At 33.8% G+C, this 22,028-nt stretch overlaps 1 protein-coding gene and 1 pseudogene across 6 annotated transcripts in view; both read right to left on the bottom strand.

Annotated features, from left to right (window-relative positions):
* Positions 1-22,028, bottom strand: part of STK31 (serine/threonine kinase 31) — an 86,715-nt gene that overhangs the window by 26,852 nt on the left and 37,835 nt on the right. For all 6 annotated transcript variants that reach the window (XM_072783753.1, XM_072783751.1, XM_072783750.1 and 3 more), the window contains exons 15-22: positions 20,631-20,762; positions 19,331-19,432; positions 17,401-17,481; positions 15,436-15,561; positions 14,511-14,636; positions 14,248-14,334; positions 13,433-13,582; positions 10,256-10,378 (exon numbers count right to left, since the gene is read on the bottom strand). In XM_072783753.1, the coding sequence (XP_072639854.1) occupies positions 10,256-10,378; positions 13,433-13,582; positions 14,248-14,334; positions 14,511-14,636; positions 15,436-15,561; positions 17,401-17,481; positions 19,331-19,432; positions 20,631-20,762 (927 nt within the window). The remainder of the gene's footprint in view (positions 1-10,255; positions 10,379-13,432; positions 13,583-14,247; positions 14,335-14,510; positions 14,637-15,435; positions 15,562-17,400; positions 17,482-19,330; positions 19,433-20,630; positions 20,763-22,028) is intronic.
* Positions 3,572-4,215, bottom strand: LOC140608519 (acireductone dioxygenase-like; annotated as a pseudogene).

The following is a 22,028-nucleotide window of genomic DNA, read 5'->3' on the forward strand; positions in this document are numbered from 1 at the left end:
AATACTATTTTTCCCCACTGATTTTTGGATTAAGACTCAAAACAATGCATAATGTGTGAAAAGTATATCCAAATTCTAAAAAGAAGTGTTAAACACATCCTCGCAAGACTTTCTAAGAAGAGGACTTCTCACCAAACCATTCACAGAAGATAAGGTTAGAGATACCTTGATAAACAGATTATATAATGTAAGGGACTCCACAGTAATCAGTATGATGACATTTATTGGTAACTTATTTCTAAGCCCTGGACCCCCTTCTGCAACTGTTTATCACTGGCTTCAGTGGAGACTATGCCTTTAAGACTTAATATGTTTAGTGAAGGAAGAGGTGGTCTGCACAGAGCCTCAAAAGACTGAAATTCTGTGATGGGACCTTCACTTCTTAAGTCACACAATCCTCATGTCCACACTTGGGATAACCATGTGTTCCACCACATGACTATTTAAGATGATGCAATGAGATAGTTTCTTAAAGCACTTTAGTTAAATGCCAAACATGCAGTATGTGCTCCTAACAAGTGAGGATGTTATCATATTATAAACAGATATAATAATATCCTTAATTTAATAATATTTGGCCATACTATGGGAAAAAATCAAATATATGATTTTTATAAAACATGTATTCACATGAAACTAAAACTTCTTTTAAAATGGTCAAAAACAAAAAAAATAAAATGGGCAAAAACTTTTTATTTTAAGCATATATAGTAGGCCATAAAACATACCTAGAATTAAGGTCTTAAAGAGGTTTACATAGAAGAAAAAGAATAAAAGGGAATTCAGGGTAGTCTGGATGTTCTGTGATGGAGTTCAAAGCGGAGGAAGGAAAGAAGAAAAGCTAAGAGGTTGCTGATACACTGGGAGAAAAGAAAGACAGTGGGCAAAACATATTGGAGATATAAAAGCAGTTATTGTAAAATAAGAGGTTAGAGAATCCTGCCAGGATAAAAACGCACTGGACTGGATTCTACTACTTCTATTAAAAAAGTTAAAGGGGATCACAAAACCCTGGTTTTAGAAGATAACTTAAATTGCAAGAAAGTATGCATCTCAAGTTAAGAAGGTCCAGAAAATCCAAGGTTAGTTGTGCAATGGGTGATCCGAATGACTACTAACATCTCCCAGAATTACGTTAGGAGTTGGAATTTTTAAAAATCTTCAAACAAGGTTCTAAAGAAATGTACAAGGAGCCATAAATAAGAAATCTGTAGATGAGCTCAACAAAACACATGGTATACTTAAAAAAAAAAAAGGGAGTACTATTTCAGTACATAATTGTGACTAAAATTTAAACATTCATTCTGATACTATAAAGACATGCATTCACTCATTAATAGGAGTGCCTCTTCTACACCAGCATATTGTGGTTATAGCAGCAAATAAGACACACAAGCTGCCCCCAAGCAGCTTACATTCTATTGGCAAAAGCAGACAATAATAACCACAAATAAAAGAAATACACAGAATGTTAAGAGAAAACTAAAGCAGAGAAAAGGACTGCATTTTAGATTAAGGCTAGATAAGGCTGAAAAAGTGTCATTTGAATAAAAGAAAAATATCATTCACCTCTTTTTATTGTTTCCTCCCAGCAGTACCCACACAAAAACACAATTTTTGTGGTTTTATTTATTTGAGAGAGAGCACACATGCGTGCACATGCAGGGCAGGGGCAGAGGGAGAGGGAGAAGCAGATTCTATGCTGCACAAGGAGCCCGATCGATACAGGGCTTGATCCCAGGACCCTGAGAATCATGACCTGAGCCAAAGGCAGATGCTTAACCAACTGAGCCACCCAGGCAGCCCCAACTTTTGTGTTTTGAAAACTTTTTTTCAATATAACAATGTCAAAATTGCTCTAATTTTTAAAACTGGCTTCCAGCAAAGCCTTTAAAGATTTCATTATAACCAGGGCACTTGGGTGGCTCAGTGAGTTAAACATTTGACTCCTGGTTTCAGCTCAAGCCATGATCTCAGGGTTATGAGAGAGAGCCAGTGATGGGCTCCACCCTCAGCTCCAAGTCTGCCTAAGATTCATTCTCTCCCTCTACCTCTCCTCCCCCTACTCGTGTGCACAGATGCTCTCTTAAATAAAACCTTTAAAAAAAGAATTTCATTATAACCTAAAAAATATCTGAAGAATATAAATGATTTTAAGATAAAACATTACCTTTCAAATGTACCAGTGAAAAGTTATGGTTTACTGGAGGTAAAAGGGTCCTGCATACTCAAACATAGTTTTCTATAGTTAAAAGCAGTCTTCATAATATTCTTATCATTTAATGGGGGTATCATAAAGCAAAAAATTACACAAAACCAAAATATCTTATTATGATCATCAAAATACCTAATCTATTCCAGAGTCTATTTTAGAGTTTTAATATCAAATAAACTTATTTTAATTTTGCTAATTCTAAAACTTTTTAAAGCCATAGAGTGACAGTCATCCATTCATGCCCCTGGAATAAGATCCTTTGATAATGAACTGGATGTTCCAGTTGAACTCTGAATACTGCCTTTTCAAACATAGCCCTTGGGTCTTGGCTTTCTGTCATTTTATAAATTTTGCACTATGTGCTTTTGTTGTAACTTGCCTAATTCTTTAAGAAGGAAGATAAAAGTATACGTGATCTTTGGTGCTAAACTAAGTTTCCTATCAATAAAATAATTTAAAAAAAAAAGAACTTGAAAAAATAAATTAAATAAAAATAAAAAAAGAACTTGAACTAAAAAACTTTTTTTAAAATATCACAATAGCTCCAAAAAAGGAAACAACACATATATAGAATCTGTAAGCTCAAAATAACAAATGCTGATTAAAAAAATCAAAGACGACCTAAATAAATGGAGTTCATGGATCAGTCTGGTAAAGATGTCAATTCTCCCCCAAACTGACCTACAGTTAATGTAATTCCAACTAAAATCAAAGCAGGGTTTTTGGTACTCATAGATAAGCTGTTTCTGAAATGTATATGGAAAGGCAAACATATCCAAATATGTAAAATCTGACAAAGGAATTCACACTAACTATACTGCCCAATTTTTTTTTTCTAAATGAGGGGATTTTAATGAATACATACCTGAATATAAAGGACTCCAAGCTAAGAATATAAAATCAAGGCAGCTATTTTGTTTTGAACAAGAAAGTGGCATAAGCAACTCTGAGTATCCTGCTCCCCTCCCACCAACATGGGAGCTTACGCCCAACAGCACTCCCTACCCAGTTTTGGGAGAAAAGTGTCTTCTATCAGGCCAGTACTATCATCTACTATGATACCTTCTTACAAAGCAGGCATGTCATCAACCAACATCTGCTTACAGTAAAAAAAAAAAAAAAAACAGGTCCAGATGGAATAGCTTGGAACTTACATTTAGAGAGAGGGACTTTCATTCAGTTGAAGATGAGCAGATGTGCTGACACACGGTGACTGACCACTGATCTTACATTAGGTAAGATGAATGGATTTGTCCACATTCCCAGTTCCTCCCATGTAAAAATCACTTCTATGTTAAAGCTCCTTTCATGAAAACATACTCTGACCATATAATGTAAAGGAAAGCTCACCTAGCCTCAAGTCTTCAATATAGAAACAATGAGTAAGGACAGGTTCACTGCTTTGATCATGTTCAGAACATTGACAAGGGCAAAGGGTGAGCTGGGCCCAGAAGCATCTCTACACTGTGCCAAAATTTCCATGTACTGCTCTTCCCCCGAGCCTCACAATGGTCAGCTGGCCAGTTGTACACCATGCACACTGGTTCTCCCACAAATAGCCCTATGGCCTTCACATAGTTCTTTTCCTCCAGGGTAAAGCAGTGATAAATCCATGCAGGAAGACTTATCATGTTTCCTTTTTCCATGAAAATGCGGATCCACTGGTACTCTTTATCTCTCACATCAAAGTACCCACTGCTATCTAAGATGTACCAGATCTCATCATATAGGTGCAAATGCTCCTCATAGAACATCTTAATCTTTTCTTCATAATTTGGTAGTTTATCTTCACATATGGTTATTATGTCAATTCAGGAGTAGTTTCTCTCTCTTCAGATTTTCTCTAATTCTAGATCATTCTATTTGTCAGCAGCCAGCTTTCAGTAAAAAACAACCCTAAGCTGATGTAGCTGCTCCAGGCTGATCAGGTGGCTGGGCTCAGCATGATGGGGCCATCTTGAGTCACTGGCAGACACATCCATTTACCAGGTCTGCACCATGGCTGGGCCAGGGCACCACAAACACTTGCCTTCATTGGGCCTTGTCCCAGTCCACTGACCCTGTACCTACTACCCAGTACTTATGGCTTACCATAAAGATACCGTAATCAAGACAGTGTGGTATTAATGGAACGAATAAAGAGTCCAGAAACAGACTTAACACAAACATGACCAATTAATATTTTACAAAGATGTAAAAGAAAGTCAGTAGAAAATAAGTCTTTTTAACAAATGGTGTTGGAACAATTGGACATCCATATGCAAAACACACATTGACATAAATCTCACTCCTTACAAAAAAATTACATCAAAACTTTTCCTAGATCTAAATGTAAAGCATGTAACTGCAAAGCTTTCAGAGGTAAATACAAGAGAAAATCATCATGACCTTGGGTTAGGCAAAAACTTCTTAGAATACTAAAATACACTCCCATAGAAGAAAAACAATAACAAATTGAGCTTCATCAAAATTAAAACCTTTTTCTCTGCAAAAGACACTGTTAGGAGAATGAAAATAAGCTGTAGACTAGGAAAAATGTTTGTAAATGATACACAGGATTTGCATCTAGAATGTATTTTTTTATAAAGATTTTATTTATTTATGAAAGAGAGACGGGGGGGGGAGGACTGCGCGCACACACAAGTGGGAAGAGGGGCAGAGGAGAAGCAGATTTCCTGCTGAGCAGGGAGCCCACTGCAGAGCTCAATCCCTGGGATCATGACCTGAGCCAAAGGCAGACTTTTTTTTTTTTTTTTAAGATTTTCTGTATTTATTCATGAGAGAGACAGAGAGAGAGAGAGGCAGAGGCACAGGCAGAGGGAGAAGCAGGCTCCATACACAGAGTCTGATGTGGGACTCGATCCTGGTACTCCAGGATCATGCCCTGAGCCAAAGGCAGATGCTCAATCACTGAGCCACCCAGGTGTCCCCAAAGGCAGACATTTAACCAACTGAGCCACCTAGGCACCTCATCTAGAATATATTTTTAAATGCTCATCACTCAATAGTAAGAAATCCAATTTGAAAATGGGCAATATACTTGAATGGACACATCACCACAGAGGATATGTGAAGGCAAATAAGATATTCAGCATCATTATCCATTAGAGAAATGTAAATTAAAACCACAATGAGACTACTATAGACCTATGAGAAATGGCTAAAAGAAAATAATGGCAATAATGTTAACAATGATGAAGAGCATTTAAAACTCTCATTCACTGCTGTGTATAGGAAAATGTCTGGTAGATCCTTATAAAGTTATACATATAATTACAATTCACCCAACTAGCTCTCTCTTGGGTATTCAATCCTAAAGAAAGTAAAATACATGTTCACATAAAACCTATACATAAATGTTCACAGCAGCTATATTTATAATAGCCAAAAACTGGAAACAACCCAATGTCCTTTAATAGGTAAACAGATAAACTTGGTACATTGATAAAATACTATTCAGCAATAAAAAAGGAATGGACTACTGATACACTGAAAAACTTGGATGAATCTCAAAGGCATCATGCTGAGTGAAGAAATTAGTCTTAAAAGATCCATAATGACCATTTATAGGACATTCTTTAAAAAAAAAAAAAAAAGATTTGAGAGAGAGGGAGCACAAGGTGAGGAGAGGGAGAGAGAGAAGCCAAGCAGGGAGCAGATACAGGGCTCGATCTCAGCACCCTGAGACCATGACCCAAGCTGAAGGCAGACACCCAACCAACTGAGCCACCCAGCCACCCAGAGTCCTTTATAGGACATTCTTTAAAAAAAAAAAAAAAAAAAAAAAACCCAACTACTACTACAGTGATAGAGAAAACATCAGTAGTTGCCAAGGCTTAAGAGTTACGGGGAGGGACTACAAAGGCACAGCATATAGGATTTTTTTGAATTATGGAAGCGCTCTGTATCCTAATTGTGATGGTTACACTAATCTATACGCATGTTAAAATTCATAGGACTGTATGCCAAAAAACAGTGAACTGTACTACACACGCTAATTAAAAAATAAAGTTTTAGGGGCACCTGGCTGGCTCAGTTGGTAGAACATCCAACTCTTGATCTCAGGGTTGTGAGTTTAAGGCCCACATTGGGCAAAGAGATTACTTAAGAAAAATAAAATTAAGTTTTAAAAAGACCTTAACAATAAAGAGCAGAAATTCAGCACAACAGTATACTGACTCATATAGTTCTTTACTACCATTCGATGAAGAAAGAAAATAGATGAAATAAAGACTATTACCATACTCAAATGATATTTTACGACAGCTCTGAGGAACATAAAAATATGCAAGACTTTTATTTCCATCCCTCTGATATGAAGAAGAAATAGATTACTAAAGCAAAGATTAAAATGATGCCAGTTTAATCATTTCTATGACTATGATGTGTAAATACTAAGCCAGCAAAAGGCTAAAACTTGTGAATAATTAAATGGGGAGGCAAGATGCCCAATGATTACCACATGCATAGGTATAAACACTCTTTTGGTAACAGCTTTATTGAGATATAATTGCTGTTAAACAAACTACATATATTTAAAGTAATATGATTAGTTTTGATATATGTACAGATCTACTAAATCACAATCAAGCTAATGGAACATAGTGATTATGCCAAGAAATTTCCTCATGCCACTTTTGTAATCCATCCCTCCTTTCCCCTCTACCCTCAAGACTCCAGGGCATTAATGATCTCCTTTATGTCATTATAGATAAGTATATATTTTTTAGAAGTTTATATAAATAGAACCATAAAATACGTACTTTTTCTTTCCCCTGGCTTCTTTAGCTTGGCAGGATTACTTCAAGATTCTTCCATATTATTGGTTATATTAATAGTTCTTTTCTTTTTATTGCTAGTAGTATTCCAATAGATATACAGCACTGTTTAACCATTCAGTTAGATAGATATTTCAGTTTAATCCCAGTTTTGGGCTATTACAAATAAAATGTCTTTGAGTATCTGTGTCCAATTCTGTGTGGACATATGCTTTCATTTCTCTTAGCTAACTACCTGGGAGTAAAAATGGCTGAGTCACATGGTAGGTACATGTTTAACCTTTTAACAAACTGTCAAATTTTGTTGTCCAGAATGGTTGCTCCACTTACATTTCTCTCAGCAATATATGAGAGTTATAGCTGCTATACATGTTAGTCAGTACTTGGTATGGTCAATCTTTTTAATTTTAGGCTTCCTAGCAGAGGCATAGTAGTAGATCATTTTGGTTTTAATTTGCTTTTGTCTAATAATTAAAGATACTGAGAGCATCTTTTCCCATGTTTATTTACCATCTAGGTATCTTATTTGGTAAGATGTCTATTTAAACAATTCTGCCCATTTTTAAACTGAGTTGTCTTATTACTAAGTTTTTTGTAAACTGAATATAAGTCTTTTGCAAATATTTCTCCCAGTCTGTGTGTGACTTGCCTTTCATTTTTGTAACAATGTCTTCTGAAAATCAAAGTTTTGAATTTTGATCAAATCCAAATTACTGATTTTCTTTTATACTTGACGTTTTTAAATATCCTCTTACAGGAAATCTTTGCCAAACTCAAAGTCAATAAAATTTACTCCTATGTTTTATTCCAATTTTAAAGACTTCAGTTTTAATAATGATTCAAAGGGGCACATGTACCCCAATGTTTATAGCAGCAATGTCCACAAAAGCCAAAATATGGAAAGAGCCCAGATGTCCATCAACAGATGAATGGATAAAGCAGATGTGGTGTGTGTGTGTATATATACATACACAAAATGGAGTATTACTCAGCCATCAAAAAGATGAAATCTTACCATTTACAATGACGTGGATGTACTAGAGGGTATTATGTGCTAAACAAAGTCTACCAGAGAAAGACAAATATATAATTTCACTTATATGTAGAACTTAAGAAACAAACCAGTAGAACACTGGAGAGGGGATGGAAAAATAAGATGAAATCAGAGTGGAAGACAAATCACAAGAGACTCCTGAGAGTTACTGGAGTAGAAGGGGGTGGAGGGTGAGGTAGGTGGGTGTTAGACATTAAGGAGGGCACATGATATAATGAGCACTGGAATATGCAACTGATGAATCACTAAACTCTACCTCTGAAACTAATAATACACTATATGCTAATTCATTTTAAATAAAATAAAGGCTTCAGTTTTACACTTAGGTCTAAAACACATTTAGACTTAATTTTTATAAATTGTGCAAGGATTAAATCAAAATTTCTTTTTTATATACAGATATTCAACTGTTAGAGTACAATTTGAAGATGATCCTTTTCCTCACAGAATTGCCTTGAAATCTTTGTCAAAAATCAAATCATATATTTTTACTATTTCAACTGCCTTTATTCTGTTCCATTGATCTCTATATCTAACTTTAAACCAACACCACAATATCTTGATTTATTATAACTTTATTAAGTCTTAAAATCAGGTAGTTTAAATTTTCAAAATTATTTTAGCTAACTCAGTTCTATGTATTTTCATATAAATTATATCTGATTGTCAATTACTGTTTAAAAAAAAAAGGCCTAGAAGGATTTTGTTGAAATTGTATTGACCCCATAGACCTATTTAGTAATTCACATCCACACAATACTAAGTCTTCCAGTCCATAACCCTGATACGGCTCTCCATTTATTTATGTCTTCTTTAGTTTCTCTCAACAATACATCATAGTTTTCAGGGTATAGGTCTTGCAAATTTTTTGTCATATTTATCCCTAAAAATTTTATTTTCGTATTTTTGATACTCATGTAAATGACTTTTTAATCTCAATTCCCTATTATTTGTTGCTAGTATATAGAAACATAGTTAATTATTAATTTTGCGTCTTACAACCTTTATAAACTTACTAATTCCAGTAGCTCTTAAGTACATTCCTAAAGACGGCATATAATTAGTCATCTCATCATCAGTTTTTCTTCCTCACTTTTAAACTGTATGCATTTTATTTCTTTTTGTTGCCTTATTATACTGGCTAAAACCAGGATCAGCAAAAAAAATAAAAATAAAAAAAAAATAAAAAAAGCCAAGAATGGTTTTTACATTTTTAAATGTTTAAAAGAAAATTAAAGCATACTATTTCATGACACATGAAAATTACATGAAATTCAAATTTCAATGTCCATAAATAAAATTTTAATAGAACAGAGCCATTCATTTACATGTGTGTGTTTAGGGCTACTTTCTACAGCAAGAAAGAACATATGGCTCACAAAGCCTAAAATATTTACCATCTGGCCCTTTATAAAAAAAACTTTGGACCCCTGGGCTAGAATCTTCAGTACAATGTTAAGCAAAAGAAGTAAAAACAGACATCCTTCCCTTGTTAATACTTAATCCCTCATAATCTGTAGGAAGAGTAAATTTAAGCCATGGATAAAAAAGCAGCTACGTGGTTTATAGTGAAAACAGAACACTTACTCAGGGCTCATTTATTTTCCACATATGCATGAACTGTTTATAGATTTATATAGGACAAAATCTTTACTGTTAATCTTGACTTTAATAAAACTAAAATCTTTACTGTTAATCTTGACTTTAATAAAACTAAAACAATAGCATATGTAAAATACATATCAAGCTAATTTGTAGTAAGTACACAACAGGAGATAGGAAGTATAGTTTACGATAAAATTTTTTTAAAAAGGGAAAAAACGGAATCCCTGGGTGGCTCAGCAGTTTAGCACCTGCCTTCAGCCCAGGGCATGATCCTGGAATCCCGGGATCAAGTCTGACGTCGGGCTCCATGGAGCCTGCTTCTCCCTCTGCTTGTGTCTCTGCCCCTCTCTCTGTATCTCTCATGAATAAATAAATAAAATCTTAAATAAAAAAAAAAAAAAAAAGGAAAAAAGTTTTCTACTAAATTTTTCTACTACTTTTTCTACTAAAAATCTACCACTGCTTTTTACCCAGAGCAATATGTTGAGGAAAACCACTATAAAATCATCACTTTACATATTTAAATATATATAAATATATTTGCACATATTTATATATATTTTTATATATATGACTGATCTATTTCAATAAAAAATAACATACCCATAATAAAAGGCAACCATAAGCATACAAGTCAGAACTTGGAGAAGCAGGCTTTCCCATTTTCAGTTCAGGTGATATCAAACTCAAGTCACCAACCATCATGTTCACTGAAGTTCGCTGACTCTATAAAAACAATAGGTTAAATATTTTAGAGGCAACACAGATGAGGTAGCCTTCTGTGAAGTCCTCTGCATTTAATCAACACAAAAAACTAATTCATTTGAAATATTTCATTCTCTCTTGCTTTCAAATATTTTTACTCAATATCTGCTATTGTAAATTACTCTTAAAATCAGTTTCATAAAATTAACAGTGAGACACTGGTTACATTTCACATTACAGACTCAAGTAGATTCAAAACCAAGAAACAGGGGATCCCTGGGTGGCTCAGCAGTTTGGCGCCTGCCTTTGGCCCAGGACGTGACCCTAGAGTCCCGGGATCGAGTCCCACTTTGGGCTCCCTGCATGGAGCCTGCTTCTCCCTCCTCCTGTGTCTCTGCCTCTCTCTCTTTCTATGTCTATCATAAATAAATAAATGAATCTTTAAAAAAAAAAAATAAAGAAACACCGATTATCTAAACATTTAGAACTTCTTTTAAATATAAGGTACATAAGTGCAAGAAGGAGTGCTATTTTTTAATTCTGAAAATTCTAAACAGCGTTTTTAAAAACTAGAAGTCTACAAAGTACTTTCCTTCCTTACTGATTATATTCTAAGTATACTATTTCTTATGTGTCAAAAGATGATGAGTGGTAAGAACGTGAACCCTGGATTCAGACAGACCTTGGCTGCAATTCCCACTCTCCCACTTACTTGCTGTGTGACCTTGGGCTTTAACCCCTTGAACCTAAATTAACTGTAAAATGGAAATAATACCTAGCTTACAAAAATACTGAAAAAAGATAAAAGTAATTAGCACAATAAATACCTAGTACATACCACTAAGTGTTAATTATCTCTTCTTCCACTATCTTTATCTTTCCTTCTCACAGTGTGGTCAAAAAGACCTAGAGCTAAGGCATCACCTGAGATCTTGTTAGAAATGCAGAATTTCCATCCTAGAAATGCTGAATAAAAATGTGCATATTAACAAGATCCTAGGTGATTCATATGCACCATAAAAGCAATGATCTTGACAATAGACTACTTTTCAAATTTTTCTTCCTGATTAATACTTCAATCTGAGAGTAGTATGAAAAGAGTAGAGCAAAGGTGAGTTTAATCAGTATCTCAGAAAAGTAATTTTAAATGAAGATTAAAACAATGGGGAGATAATAACAGTTGACAGATTAGTAAAAGAGGAAGAATAATTCTTGGAGTAGTCATGATATATATACACAGTTGTTCAAATGGCATGCTCAAAAGGTAAACTAACCAAGATCCTTAAGAGTTGAGAACTTTTTTAAACTCCTAATTCAGTTATTTTTCTTAGGACATTACCTTAATTTTCAGAAAAATTAATAAAAATATTTCAATACATCTACTCTGTATAAGTCTTTTAAAATCCAACATTTCGTTACAGTTTTACATTTCCATTTTCTCATTTTTTGAGCTACCATATGAAAACCATTAAGACTACATATACACAGGTGGCATTACCCTATGACTTGCAGACAACGAAAATATAAAACATTAAGACTTACTACTAGTCAAAAGGGATCTGCTCAGACAATAAAATGTTAGCAAGAATGTAGAGAAATTAAAATCCTCATACATTGCTGATGAGAACATAAAAAGATGGAGCCACTTTGGAAAATAGTTTGATTCCTCAAAAAGTGAAACAGTTACCATATAGCAAAACAATCTCAGTCCCAATAGGAATGAAAACATATGTCCACACAAAAGTTTGTATAATAATGTTCACAACAGCATTATTCATAATGATCAAAAAAAGAAACTATCCAAATATCCACCAACTAAAGCACATAAAAACAAAATATGGTACATCCATACAACAAAATATTATTTGGGCATTTTTAAAAAGAAATGAAGTTCAGATACATACTACAAGACACATGAACCTTGAAAATGTTACGTTAATGAAATAAGCTTTTCATAAGACTATATATTGTATGATTCCATTTATAGGAAATATCCAGAATATCAAATTACAGAGACAGAAAGATTAGTTTTTTCCAAGGGGCTGAGTAAAGGAGGAAATGGGGAATGACTATAAATTTGTATAGAGTTTCTTTTTGGAGATGTTAAAAATGTTCTGGAATTAAATAGTGGTGATCAATATACAACTTTGTGACTACACTAAAAGCTAGTACTGAACTGTGAACATTTATATTACGTGAATTGTATTTCAATAAAGTTATTTTGAAAAAGAAAACTGCTCCCATGTGATCGTGTATATTTTGAGCCTTCCCATTCTATTTAAAAAAAAAAAAAAAAAGCACAATATGCTCTTTCATTGTCTGATATCTCCTACGTCAAAAAGTTCCTCTTCTGAGGCACTAAATATTATGACACCAAATTAACAGCTAACATAATTGAATCATCACTTAAACTAAGTGGAAAAGTTCAAGGTTCCAATCTTTAAAAAAAAAAAAAAAAATGGTGGGGGGATCCCTGGGTGGCTCAGTGGTTTAACGCCTGCCTGCCTTTGGCCCAGGAAGCGATCCTGGAGTCCCGGGATCAAGTCCAAAGTCAGGCTCCCGGCATGGAGCCTGCTTCTCCCTCCTCCTGTGTCTCTGCCTCTCTCTGTATCATGAATGAATGAATAAAAAAGGAAAAATTCAAGGTTCCTAAGTTTCTAAAAATATTCCATTAATCAAAAATTAGCAAAGTATGTATATCTATATTTAATCTACTGGTGGGGGAGGGCACCAGCAGAGACAAATGTCCATCTAGTTTTCCTTGTGTATTTCCAAGCAATTAAATATTTATTGATGATGATAAAAGAAAGTAACAACTGTTGCTGTCAGTGCCATTGACTGTAATGTTAGGTTACTCCTCATATTTAAAAAGTTAAAAAATATAATGCACAAATTTAGAGACTCTTATTATAATCCCTAGCTGGTAACAGTTAACTGCTTACCCTACATGACACTACATGCCTTAACCATGACAAAGATCTTATAATAAATTACCATACTATGTAAAAAGCTGAATTAATGTCTAATAATATTAAATGAAGTCTAGAACCTATTTGTAAAACCACAATATATTACCACAGATTTGGTGAAGTCAAAATCTCCAACAATTCCTTGTTCACGATTTAAAGCAAATACATTGTTCTGATGAAGTGATCCATGAATTATGTCAGCCTTGTGCAATGTATGTAGGCCCTGGGCAACACCTTTCATGACCTTTAAAGCTTCCTACAGATAAGTACACACAAAAGAAGTCAGGAAGTAGGCAAATCATTTTAATACTTGAACTTTTTTTAATTAAAAGACTTTTCCAGAAGTGAGTAAACCTTCTTCCAAATCAACCTTTAATAAGAATACAGAATAGAAAAAGAATAAAAGCCAGAAGCCCAGATTATGTAACATCATATACATATAACTTAAAACACTGCAGTCCCTATGAAGACGACTTATACAAATAATGAGCATAAAATTAGCATCTAGAAAATACTAAATTTAGTGTTTGTAAGAAGAATCAGGGCATCCTCTATTTTTACTATTAATCCAAATTTACAATGCAAATTAAAGCTGCCAGTTAAGCATTTATAATACTAAGCACTATACTACGCAATTTACACACAGCACAGTTTAATGGTTATAAGCAAGCGCTTTGGTAATTTCAATCCCCATATCTGCCTCTTTGTTGAGGACCATGTACAAGTCCCTTAATCTCTGTGAGCCTTATTTTTCTCATCTGTATATAATGGGATAAGTCATATCACAGGGCTGATGTGGCAATTACACAGCATAATACCAGTCAAAATTTTACATAGTACATAAAGCATATAGCATGTCCTTTAACATTCGGTGTTACTTTCCCATTTAATATATCCATGAAAATAGTGTTTTTTACTTACTTCTGAAGTTAAAGGCACACTGGCTTGAACAGCACTCAGGTTTGCCCTAGGATAGTATGGGACCATCAGATAAACCATAGGATCAGACTAAAAGCAAAACAGAACAAAACTCAAAGTGAAAATTCTTCAATGTATTTTTAGTATACACTGATTATACAAGATAACTTTTTCTTTACATTAAAAGGAATAAACCACCTCTCTAAAGCTTGGAGCTAAAACTTATTGTAAATGTTTTCTGCAACACACAAGCATAAGAACTTTACCTTACACAAAAATAGGAATATCAACGGTAGTAACCCAGACCCTTCTTTAGCTTCTCTCCAAGCTCTGTGGTAGGCGGCTGCTCTCTGAATCACCCTAGCTTCTGTGTCCACATCCACAGAATAGCCCTGGTACCAAAAAGAGAGGCAACTGTAATTCCAACATTAAAAATCTTACTCTAATTATATACCATTTCAACTTAAACATAGTATTTTTATAGAAGTTAAATTACATCTAATTTTATTTTTTAATTGTATAAGTACCTGTTCTGCTTTGAATGCTATAATTTAGAAAGGAAAAAACAATTCTACCTGTACCTTAATATACATTCTATAATGCATTGACACTTGAGCAAAATTAATTATCCTACTATGATCAAGTTTCCTCAGATCAATAAAGAAATCAAAGAACAGAAAACTGTATTGGTAAAACAGCTAAAATTTCAAAGAGAGTGTAAGTAAAGGAAGAATTTTATAAAGCCTTTCTATAGAATGTAGTGGGTTCATCCAAAAAAGAAAAGCCAACTATATCCTATTAAAGGTATGTATTATTGAGGGAAATGAGGGAAACTGAATTCAAAATTAGTTCTGGCAGCCAAACTGGAAACATCATCATAGTGCCAGTCAAAACATATAATTTTTTTTTTGAGAGGGGGAAGGAGAGAGATGTGGGGGAGGAGAAAGAGAAAGAATCTCAAGCCAGCTCCATGCCCAGAGTGGAGCCTGACATGGGGCTCAATCTCATGACCCTGCAATCATGATCTGAGCAGAAATCAAGAGTCTTATGCTTAATCAACTGAGCCAGTCAGGCGCCCCTCAACTTATACAATTTAGAAAACAAGCAGTGGGTTTTCACTTTCCTGAAAAGTAATAACCACCACTCCCCGTTATACTTCTGAATCTTCCATAGATCAGAACTTAAACTTACCTTTAAAAGAATTATTTGCCCATTAACCTCAGAACAAACCAAAGGGCGCTTGCTGCTAAGTTCCTTCATGGGCTCAGCATCAAGAAGATCCCGTTCCAAACTCATAGTAAGAAGACCACCAGAGTTCTAGGCACAAAGTTGTATTACAGTTAAAGAATGCAAACCATCCCAGTACTTTTAAATCATCAACATAATTAGCTACGCGCTAGGAGATGATTTGGACATCATCAACTGTACTGGAGAAACCAATAAAATAAAAATACTGAAAGCTTCCTAGTTTTTCTAGTTGTTGGCTCTTGAACTCCTCTCACTTTATGTGTAATCAAAATACATTTAATGACTGCTACTGTTCTAGAACAAATTTCAAATATGACTGGGATTAACCAGATATGCACCCAAGAAAACCCTGATGTTTACTTGGAAGACTTCACGTGTTTCTTAAAAATATTAAAATGATAGATACAAAAATAGTTGTAGAATGAGAAGTCTAAAAATTATGACTACTATGAATTCTAACACTTCTACCTCTGAAGTAGAATTCTCAAAAGTGAAAATGGCTTTCAAATATTTTAATTCTATTAGATATTTCTGCCACTTTTTAAAAGGAATAATTTTTTTGGATAAAATCTATCAACATTTTAGATCAAGGTAAGCATTATTGTGGTATAGTTTTAGTAAGGGGTTGTGAAATTGTTTTCTGGTTTTTAGTTTTATGTGTTGTCAATATTTTTAAGTAAACCACAAAATACAATCAACTTACAGGAGTTTCCTGCACAAACATCACAGTCAAACATCTTAAAATCATTAAAGGAGCCTATCAGCTACGACTAAAAAGTTTTATAATCTTCCACAGTAAAGAGATTAGCATACTTTTAAAAACTAATTGTCAAATCCTACACAGCACCACATACTCATCTATCCTACATGAGAGAGTGTCTAAGCTAAAATTAAATAACTGTGAAGAAAATCTCACATTATTTTAATGTCTAGTCTGGAAAAATCTTACAATAATTGCTTTAACAATTTAAGGGGACTTTAATCTTACATATTCATGACTTCATAAACTCTATATAACCATTTCTATACTATAGTCAAGCTATTATCATGAATTTAATGACAATCTTAAAGAATAGAGTTTCCATCTAGTCCCTCATCCTTAGCAGGTAATATAAGACACAGAGGTAACAGATTCTACTCTGAGAGCCAGTTTACCAATCCTGCTCCATACAGCTCTTCTGTCAAATATGTTGATTATCCAGGCTTTGAATCCTGCCTGCCTAGAAAACTATGGCCATGTCAACATCTCTACTTAACCAATTCTCTAGAATTCTTTCCCACCTGCTCTAACTGAAAAGATATATTCTGCTTAAATTCCTCATGACTGTCAGCATCCTCCTTTTAGTCTAACTGTTGAAACAACAGCTAAAATTGCTTTATCACCTCAAAAAATAAACACCTGTAATTCAAACAAGTGCAATGTACTGAATGCAATGTACACATGCAATGTACTGAACAGATACAAGGAAAAGAGGAAACAGAGAAAAACACGCAAATTAATACAAACATTAGAATACAGTATGCCAATACTATTGTTTTTTTTTTTTTAACCTTTTTTTTCTTAAGACTTTTTACTTATTTGAGAGAGAGAGAGAACATCCATGGGAGGGAGGAGACAGAGAGGAAGAAGCAGACTCCCTGCTGAGCTGGGAGCCTGATGTGGGGCTCAATCCCAGGACCGTGAGATCATGATTTGAGCCAAAGGCTGATGCTTAACAGACTGAGCCACCCAGGTGCCCCAATACTAAAGACAGTCTTAAAGAAAAGTTCTAACCATGCCCAGAAGTTATTCATCAGGAACATCTTCATAGTAAGGATATCATAAACTTAATAATTGACACACGATTTTAATATCATCACTTTTCAACCTTCTATAGAATAATAATTCTCAGGGGCAACAAAGCTTACCATGTACTTAAGTAATCCTATTTCAGGATAAAGCAGAGGCAACTCAGGGAACCATTTCTGCACCAAGCAATTCAGCTTCTCCTAAATTCAAAAAATATTTTTTATTAAGAATCAATATATATTTAATTGTGACATGTTGCCCTTCAGGAAAAAATAACACAAAATAACAAAAAAATCTAATAAAGCATCTCCTTTATTATAAATCTAACAAGATACACAACCTAATAAGATGTATAACCTAAAATGATATATAATCACTGATTTTGCCTTCTACTACAAGAAATATCCAATAAAAACCAAGAGCCATCTTGGGTCAAAGTTACCATCTTACTAACAGAAGAAAAATTTAATTATCAATTTTAAGCTTGGTATACGTATATGGGCACAGTATTTTGCCTAAGATCAAAGTACATATTCACTTCCAAGCTAACATGAAAATATGTGTTTAATAATACCAATTTGCATCATAAAATTGTCATTTCTCAAAATATTAAGACCACACTTTTTAAAATAATAGCTATTTAGAAGGGAAAAAAATCATAAAAGCCTTGAAAGAAGAAACAAATATGAGGCTCTACAAAAGCCACTTTGAAGCAAATATGAAAAATGAGGCTCCTTAGAAAAGTCATTTGTCACATTTATTAAGTAAAACTTCTAGGCACTTGTGATATGACTGGAATATGGCTATTTTATTCAAGGTTCATAAGCTGAATAATTAAACACACATAGATGAGTTTGCTAAATAAAGCATAATAACACTTAAAATGTCTATTATTCTTTTTTATTTTATTTAAACTCCATTAACATAGTGTATTTAGTTTCAGCCACAGAATTCAGTGATTCATCAGTTGAATGTAACACCCAGTGCTCATTACACCAAGTGCCTTTCTTAATGCCCATCACCCAGTTACCCCATCCCTCCTCCCACCTTCCCTCCAGCAACCCTCAGTTTGTTTCCTATAGTTCAAAGTCTCTTAACGGTTTTTCTCCCTCTCTGATTAATATAGATATTGGAATACAATATTATTTTCATTGTATTTTTATTGTTCAAAGTAGTGTCTACCTTTATTCCACCATTACATCCCTGAAACATAAAAATTTTATTTTTTATTTATTCATTCATTCATCATTCATTTATGAAAGTGAGTGAGCGAGCAAGCAAGGAAGCAAGCACGCACTCAAGCAGGAGGGGAAAGGCAGAGGGAGAGAGGGACGGAGAATCCCAAGCAGGCTCCACACCCAGTATGGAGCTTGACACAGAGCTCATTCTCACAACCCTGAGATCATGACCTAAGATGAAGTCATAAGTCCAATTAATGTTCAACAGACTGAGCAACCCAGGAGCCCCATATTTTTTCCATTTTAAAGAGAAAATACACTGACAGACTCTCCCAAGGCCACAAAATACTAGTTATAAGAGTGGAGACTTAAAGATGTAACTCCCAAAATTCAGGCAGTTGCATTGCTATATTCTTCAACTAAATTACATTGCTCCATTAATGTTTTCATTGCAGCATTAGGTTAAAAGAGTGTTGACTTAGATTTTACTAAAGGAAAAAAATCTTTATGTGAAACAGAAATCAAGCAGCATGTAAAAATATATTTGTGCTCTAATCTCCACTCTTGTAAAAATAGGCAGAAAGATGACTAAAAACAAGTGAAATGTTAACAGTGATTACTACTGTTATAACTGAATGGAACAGCTGATTACAGGTGATATTTTTTCTTCTCTATAATTTTCTGTAATTTCCACATTTGGTACAGTGGTTGTGAATTATCATCAGAAATGAATTTCTAAATTCACATAAACATTACTATGCAAACATAACTATGCCAATATAATCCACAGCCTTGTCATTATAGTCCACTTCATAAAATGGCTATGTGAATTCAATTTCTACAAAAATTCAGAACTTCGAAGAATACTTACATATTCCTCCTGCTCACGATAAATTTCGTGAAAGACACTATTACGCAACTGAGTTATTTCTTGTTTTATTTTCTCAATTTCAGATCCATCATGGTCATCAGACTTTAATCAAAAAGAAAAAAGTGACCTTTTGAGCTTATTAAAGTAGACTGAAAACAAATCTTCCTAGTAAGAATGTAATTTCTACAGCAAATCACTGATTTATATGTTTCTTTCCGTATCTAGCACCTAACAGACCTTCATATCACTTGCTGACTATATATTACTCTAACAGTGAGACTTTTCCCAAACCTACAAAAAGGGGGATAAAAAGATCAACACAGATTTTACTTGTCTCTTAATTTGCTGTAGATTTTCTCTAAGAAGATGACCAACTGCCATCATATAGTAAATGTCAAGAAGAGGAACCAGAATACAACTAAATTCCCTGGAATTGTTTTCTACATGAGATCTATTTAAAAAAAAAAAAAAAAAAGTAAATGTGTCTATTAGAGGAAAGACAATGTAGGACTCACAAAGACTCCATAAAACTCCAATGATAATAAATAAGCCACCTTAAAAATGTCGTATTTCTCCAAAAGTTAAAAAAATTAAACTAAAAAAGACCCCCACTCCCCAGTCCAGAATAGGACAAAAAACTAGAAAAATCTTAAACCATTAAATCAGTCTCACTCCAAGTCCAATTAAGTTCTCCAAAGAGGAAGAGATAGATCAAGTTGGATTAAGATATAATATAGATCCCTTTAGTTCACAAATCAGTCCTGAAGGGACACAAATAATTACCAGCTTATTCAGTTTCAAACCAAAAGGTGAGTCCAGATTAGAGTGTCTGAATTCTTCCAGTTCTATTATATGAAAACGACGTAGAGCATTTTCGAGGAATGGTATGTCCAGCCATTAAAAACAGAGCCAACAAAAATATCATGATCTTAAATTCTACCTGTAGGAGAGTACCTTGCAGGTAATAGGTTTATATTATAATAGGTATTATAGTAGTCTAAACCAAAATAATTTTTAAATTGTTCTAAAATAGTTGTTACTAAAAACAAAGGCAGCCATGTAAAATGTTTTCAAAGAACAGTTAATGACATGGTACAATGTTGACATCATTAATGTAATAATCTTATTTACATATACAGAAAAAAGATAAAATACATAAAACAAAATGTAAGTAATGGTTCTATTTTAAGGAATGTATTTGTGCATGACTTTCAGATAGCAGAGTAAAATAAGATACACACAGAATTTTGTAAAAACCAAGTGTTTCAAAAAAAAAAAAAAAAACCAAGTGTTTCCTTACTTCTTCCAAATTATTCTTTTCAACCAATTTCCATCTCAGTCGAGCTTTTAAGTTTTTCAGTGTCTTTTTAATGGACAGCAAGTGATCCACATTGGAGCTCTTGTTTAAACATTCAGTAATCTGCTTCTTAAACTAAGAAAGAAAAGGAGTTATTTTATTTTCAAAAGCGACAAAAATATTTATTGAAGTCACTTACTGACCATTTATTTCTCTATCAAGATTCAACTACTATTTACTGAGTTCAGATTGAAATAAATTCCACAATTTTCAAAAAGATAATCTACTAACTGATTTCTTAGTTATCCACATTTCTATTCAGGAGAACATGAGTCCCAGCAATCAGAGTAGCAAAGTTAAAAGAAATATTTTCAAGCTGAGAACTACTGTGAGACACCTTTGCTAGATATGATGTAAAGTGAATCTTCTAGTAAGAATATAAACTAAAATTACTTTTCCCCAAAGTCGTGTGACAATACGTATCAATTTTTAAGAATGTTGATTCCTTCTGACTTAGTAATTAAGAATTTTTAGGAAACTATCTGAAGATTAGTACAAAGATTACGTACAGTGTTGATTATGGTTAAAAATGACTGGAAGTAACCTAAACATCTAACACAGATGAAAGGTTAAATAATGTTGTACATCTATGCAGTGATGATGCTTTAGTTGCTCAAAATGACAGTGTAGAGGAATCATGAATCATATGGGGCAGTTTTCATAATATACCATTAAATGAAGAAACATTTTCAAAACAGTTTACAAAATAATGCAATGTACATGATATATGTATGCATACAAAAGTCACTATCCATAAAGAAAACACTCTGAAGTTAGCTCTGAGTACCTCTTAGGCTAAGGAGATTATAATCAATGTTTTTATTTCTTCTTAGCTTTCTGTATTAAGCAAATTTTCTACTATACATCTGTACAGGCATAAAGATAATGATGGTAAAGGTTAGGTTTTATAATTTTTTTAAGGACTTATTTGAGAGGGAGCACGAGCAGGAGGGTCAGAAAGAAACTGAGAGAGTATTCCAAGCAGACTCGACACTGAGAGTGGAGCTCAATGCAAGGCTCCATCCCACAACCCCAAAATCATAACCAGAGCTGAAACCAAGAGTCAGATGCTCAACAGATTGTGCCACTCAGGTGCCCCAGTCAAGGTTAGGTTTTGAAGTATACAAGGAAAGCAAAGATTTAAGACAATCCAAAAAATCAATATATTTTTATCAACTAAATCACTATTTTCACTATAGGGTGAATTTGATTACACACCACCTAATAATAGTTATGCTGTTTTTCTAGTAATAATAAATAATTACTTACACAATGGGTATTAAACTCCTTGAGAAAAATTTAAGCATTAAAAAACTCAAGGCATCAATATGGAAGACCAAA

This window comes from Canis lupus, chromosome 18, assembly GCF_048164855.1.
Source record: "Canis lupus baileyi chromosome 18, mCanLup2.hap1, whole genome shotgun sequence".
NCBI lineage: Eukaryota > Metazoa > Chordata > Mammalia > Carnivora > Canidae > Canis > Canis lupus.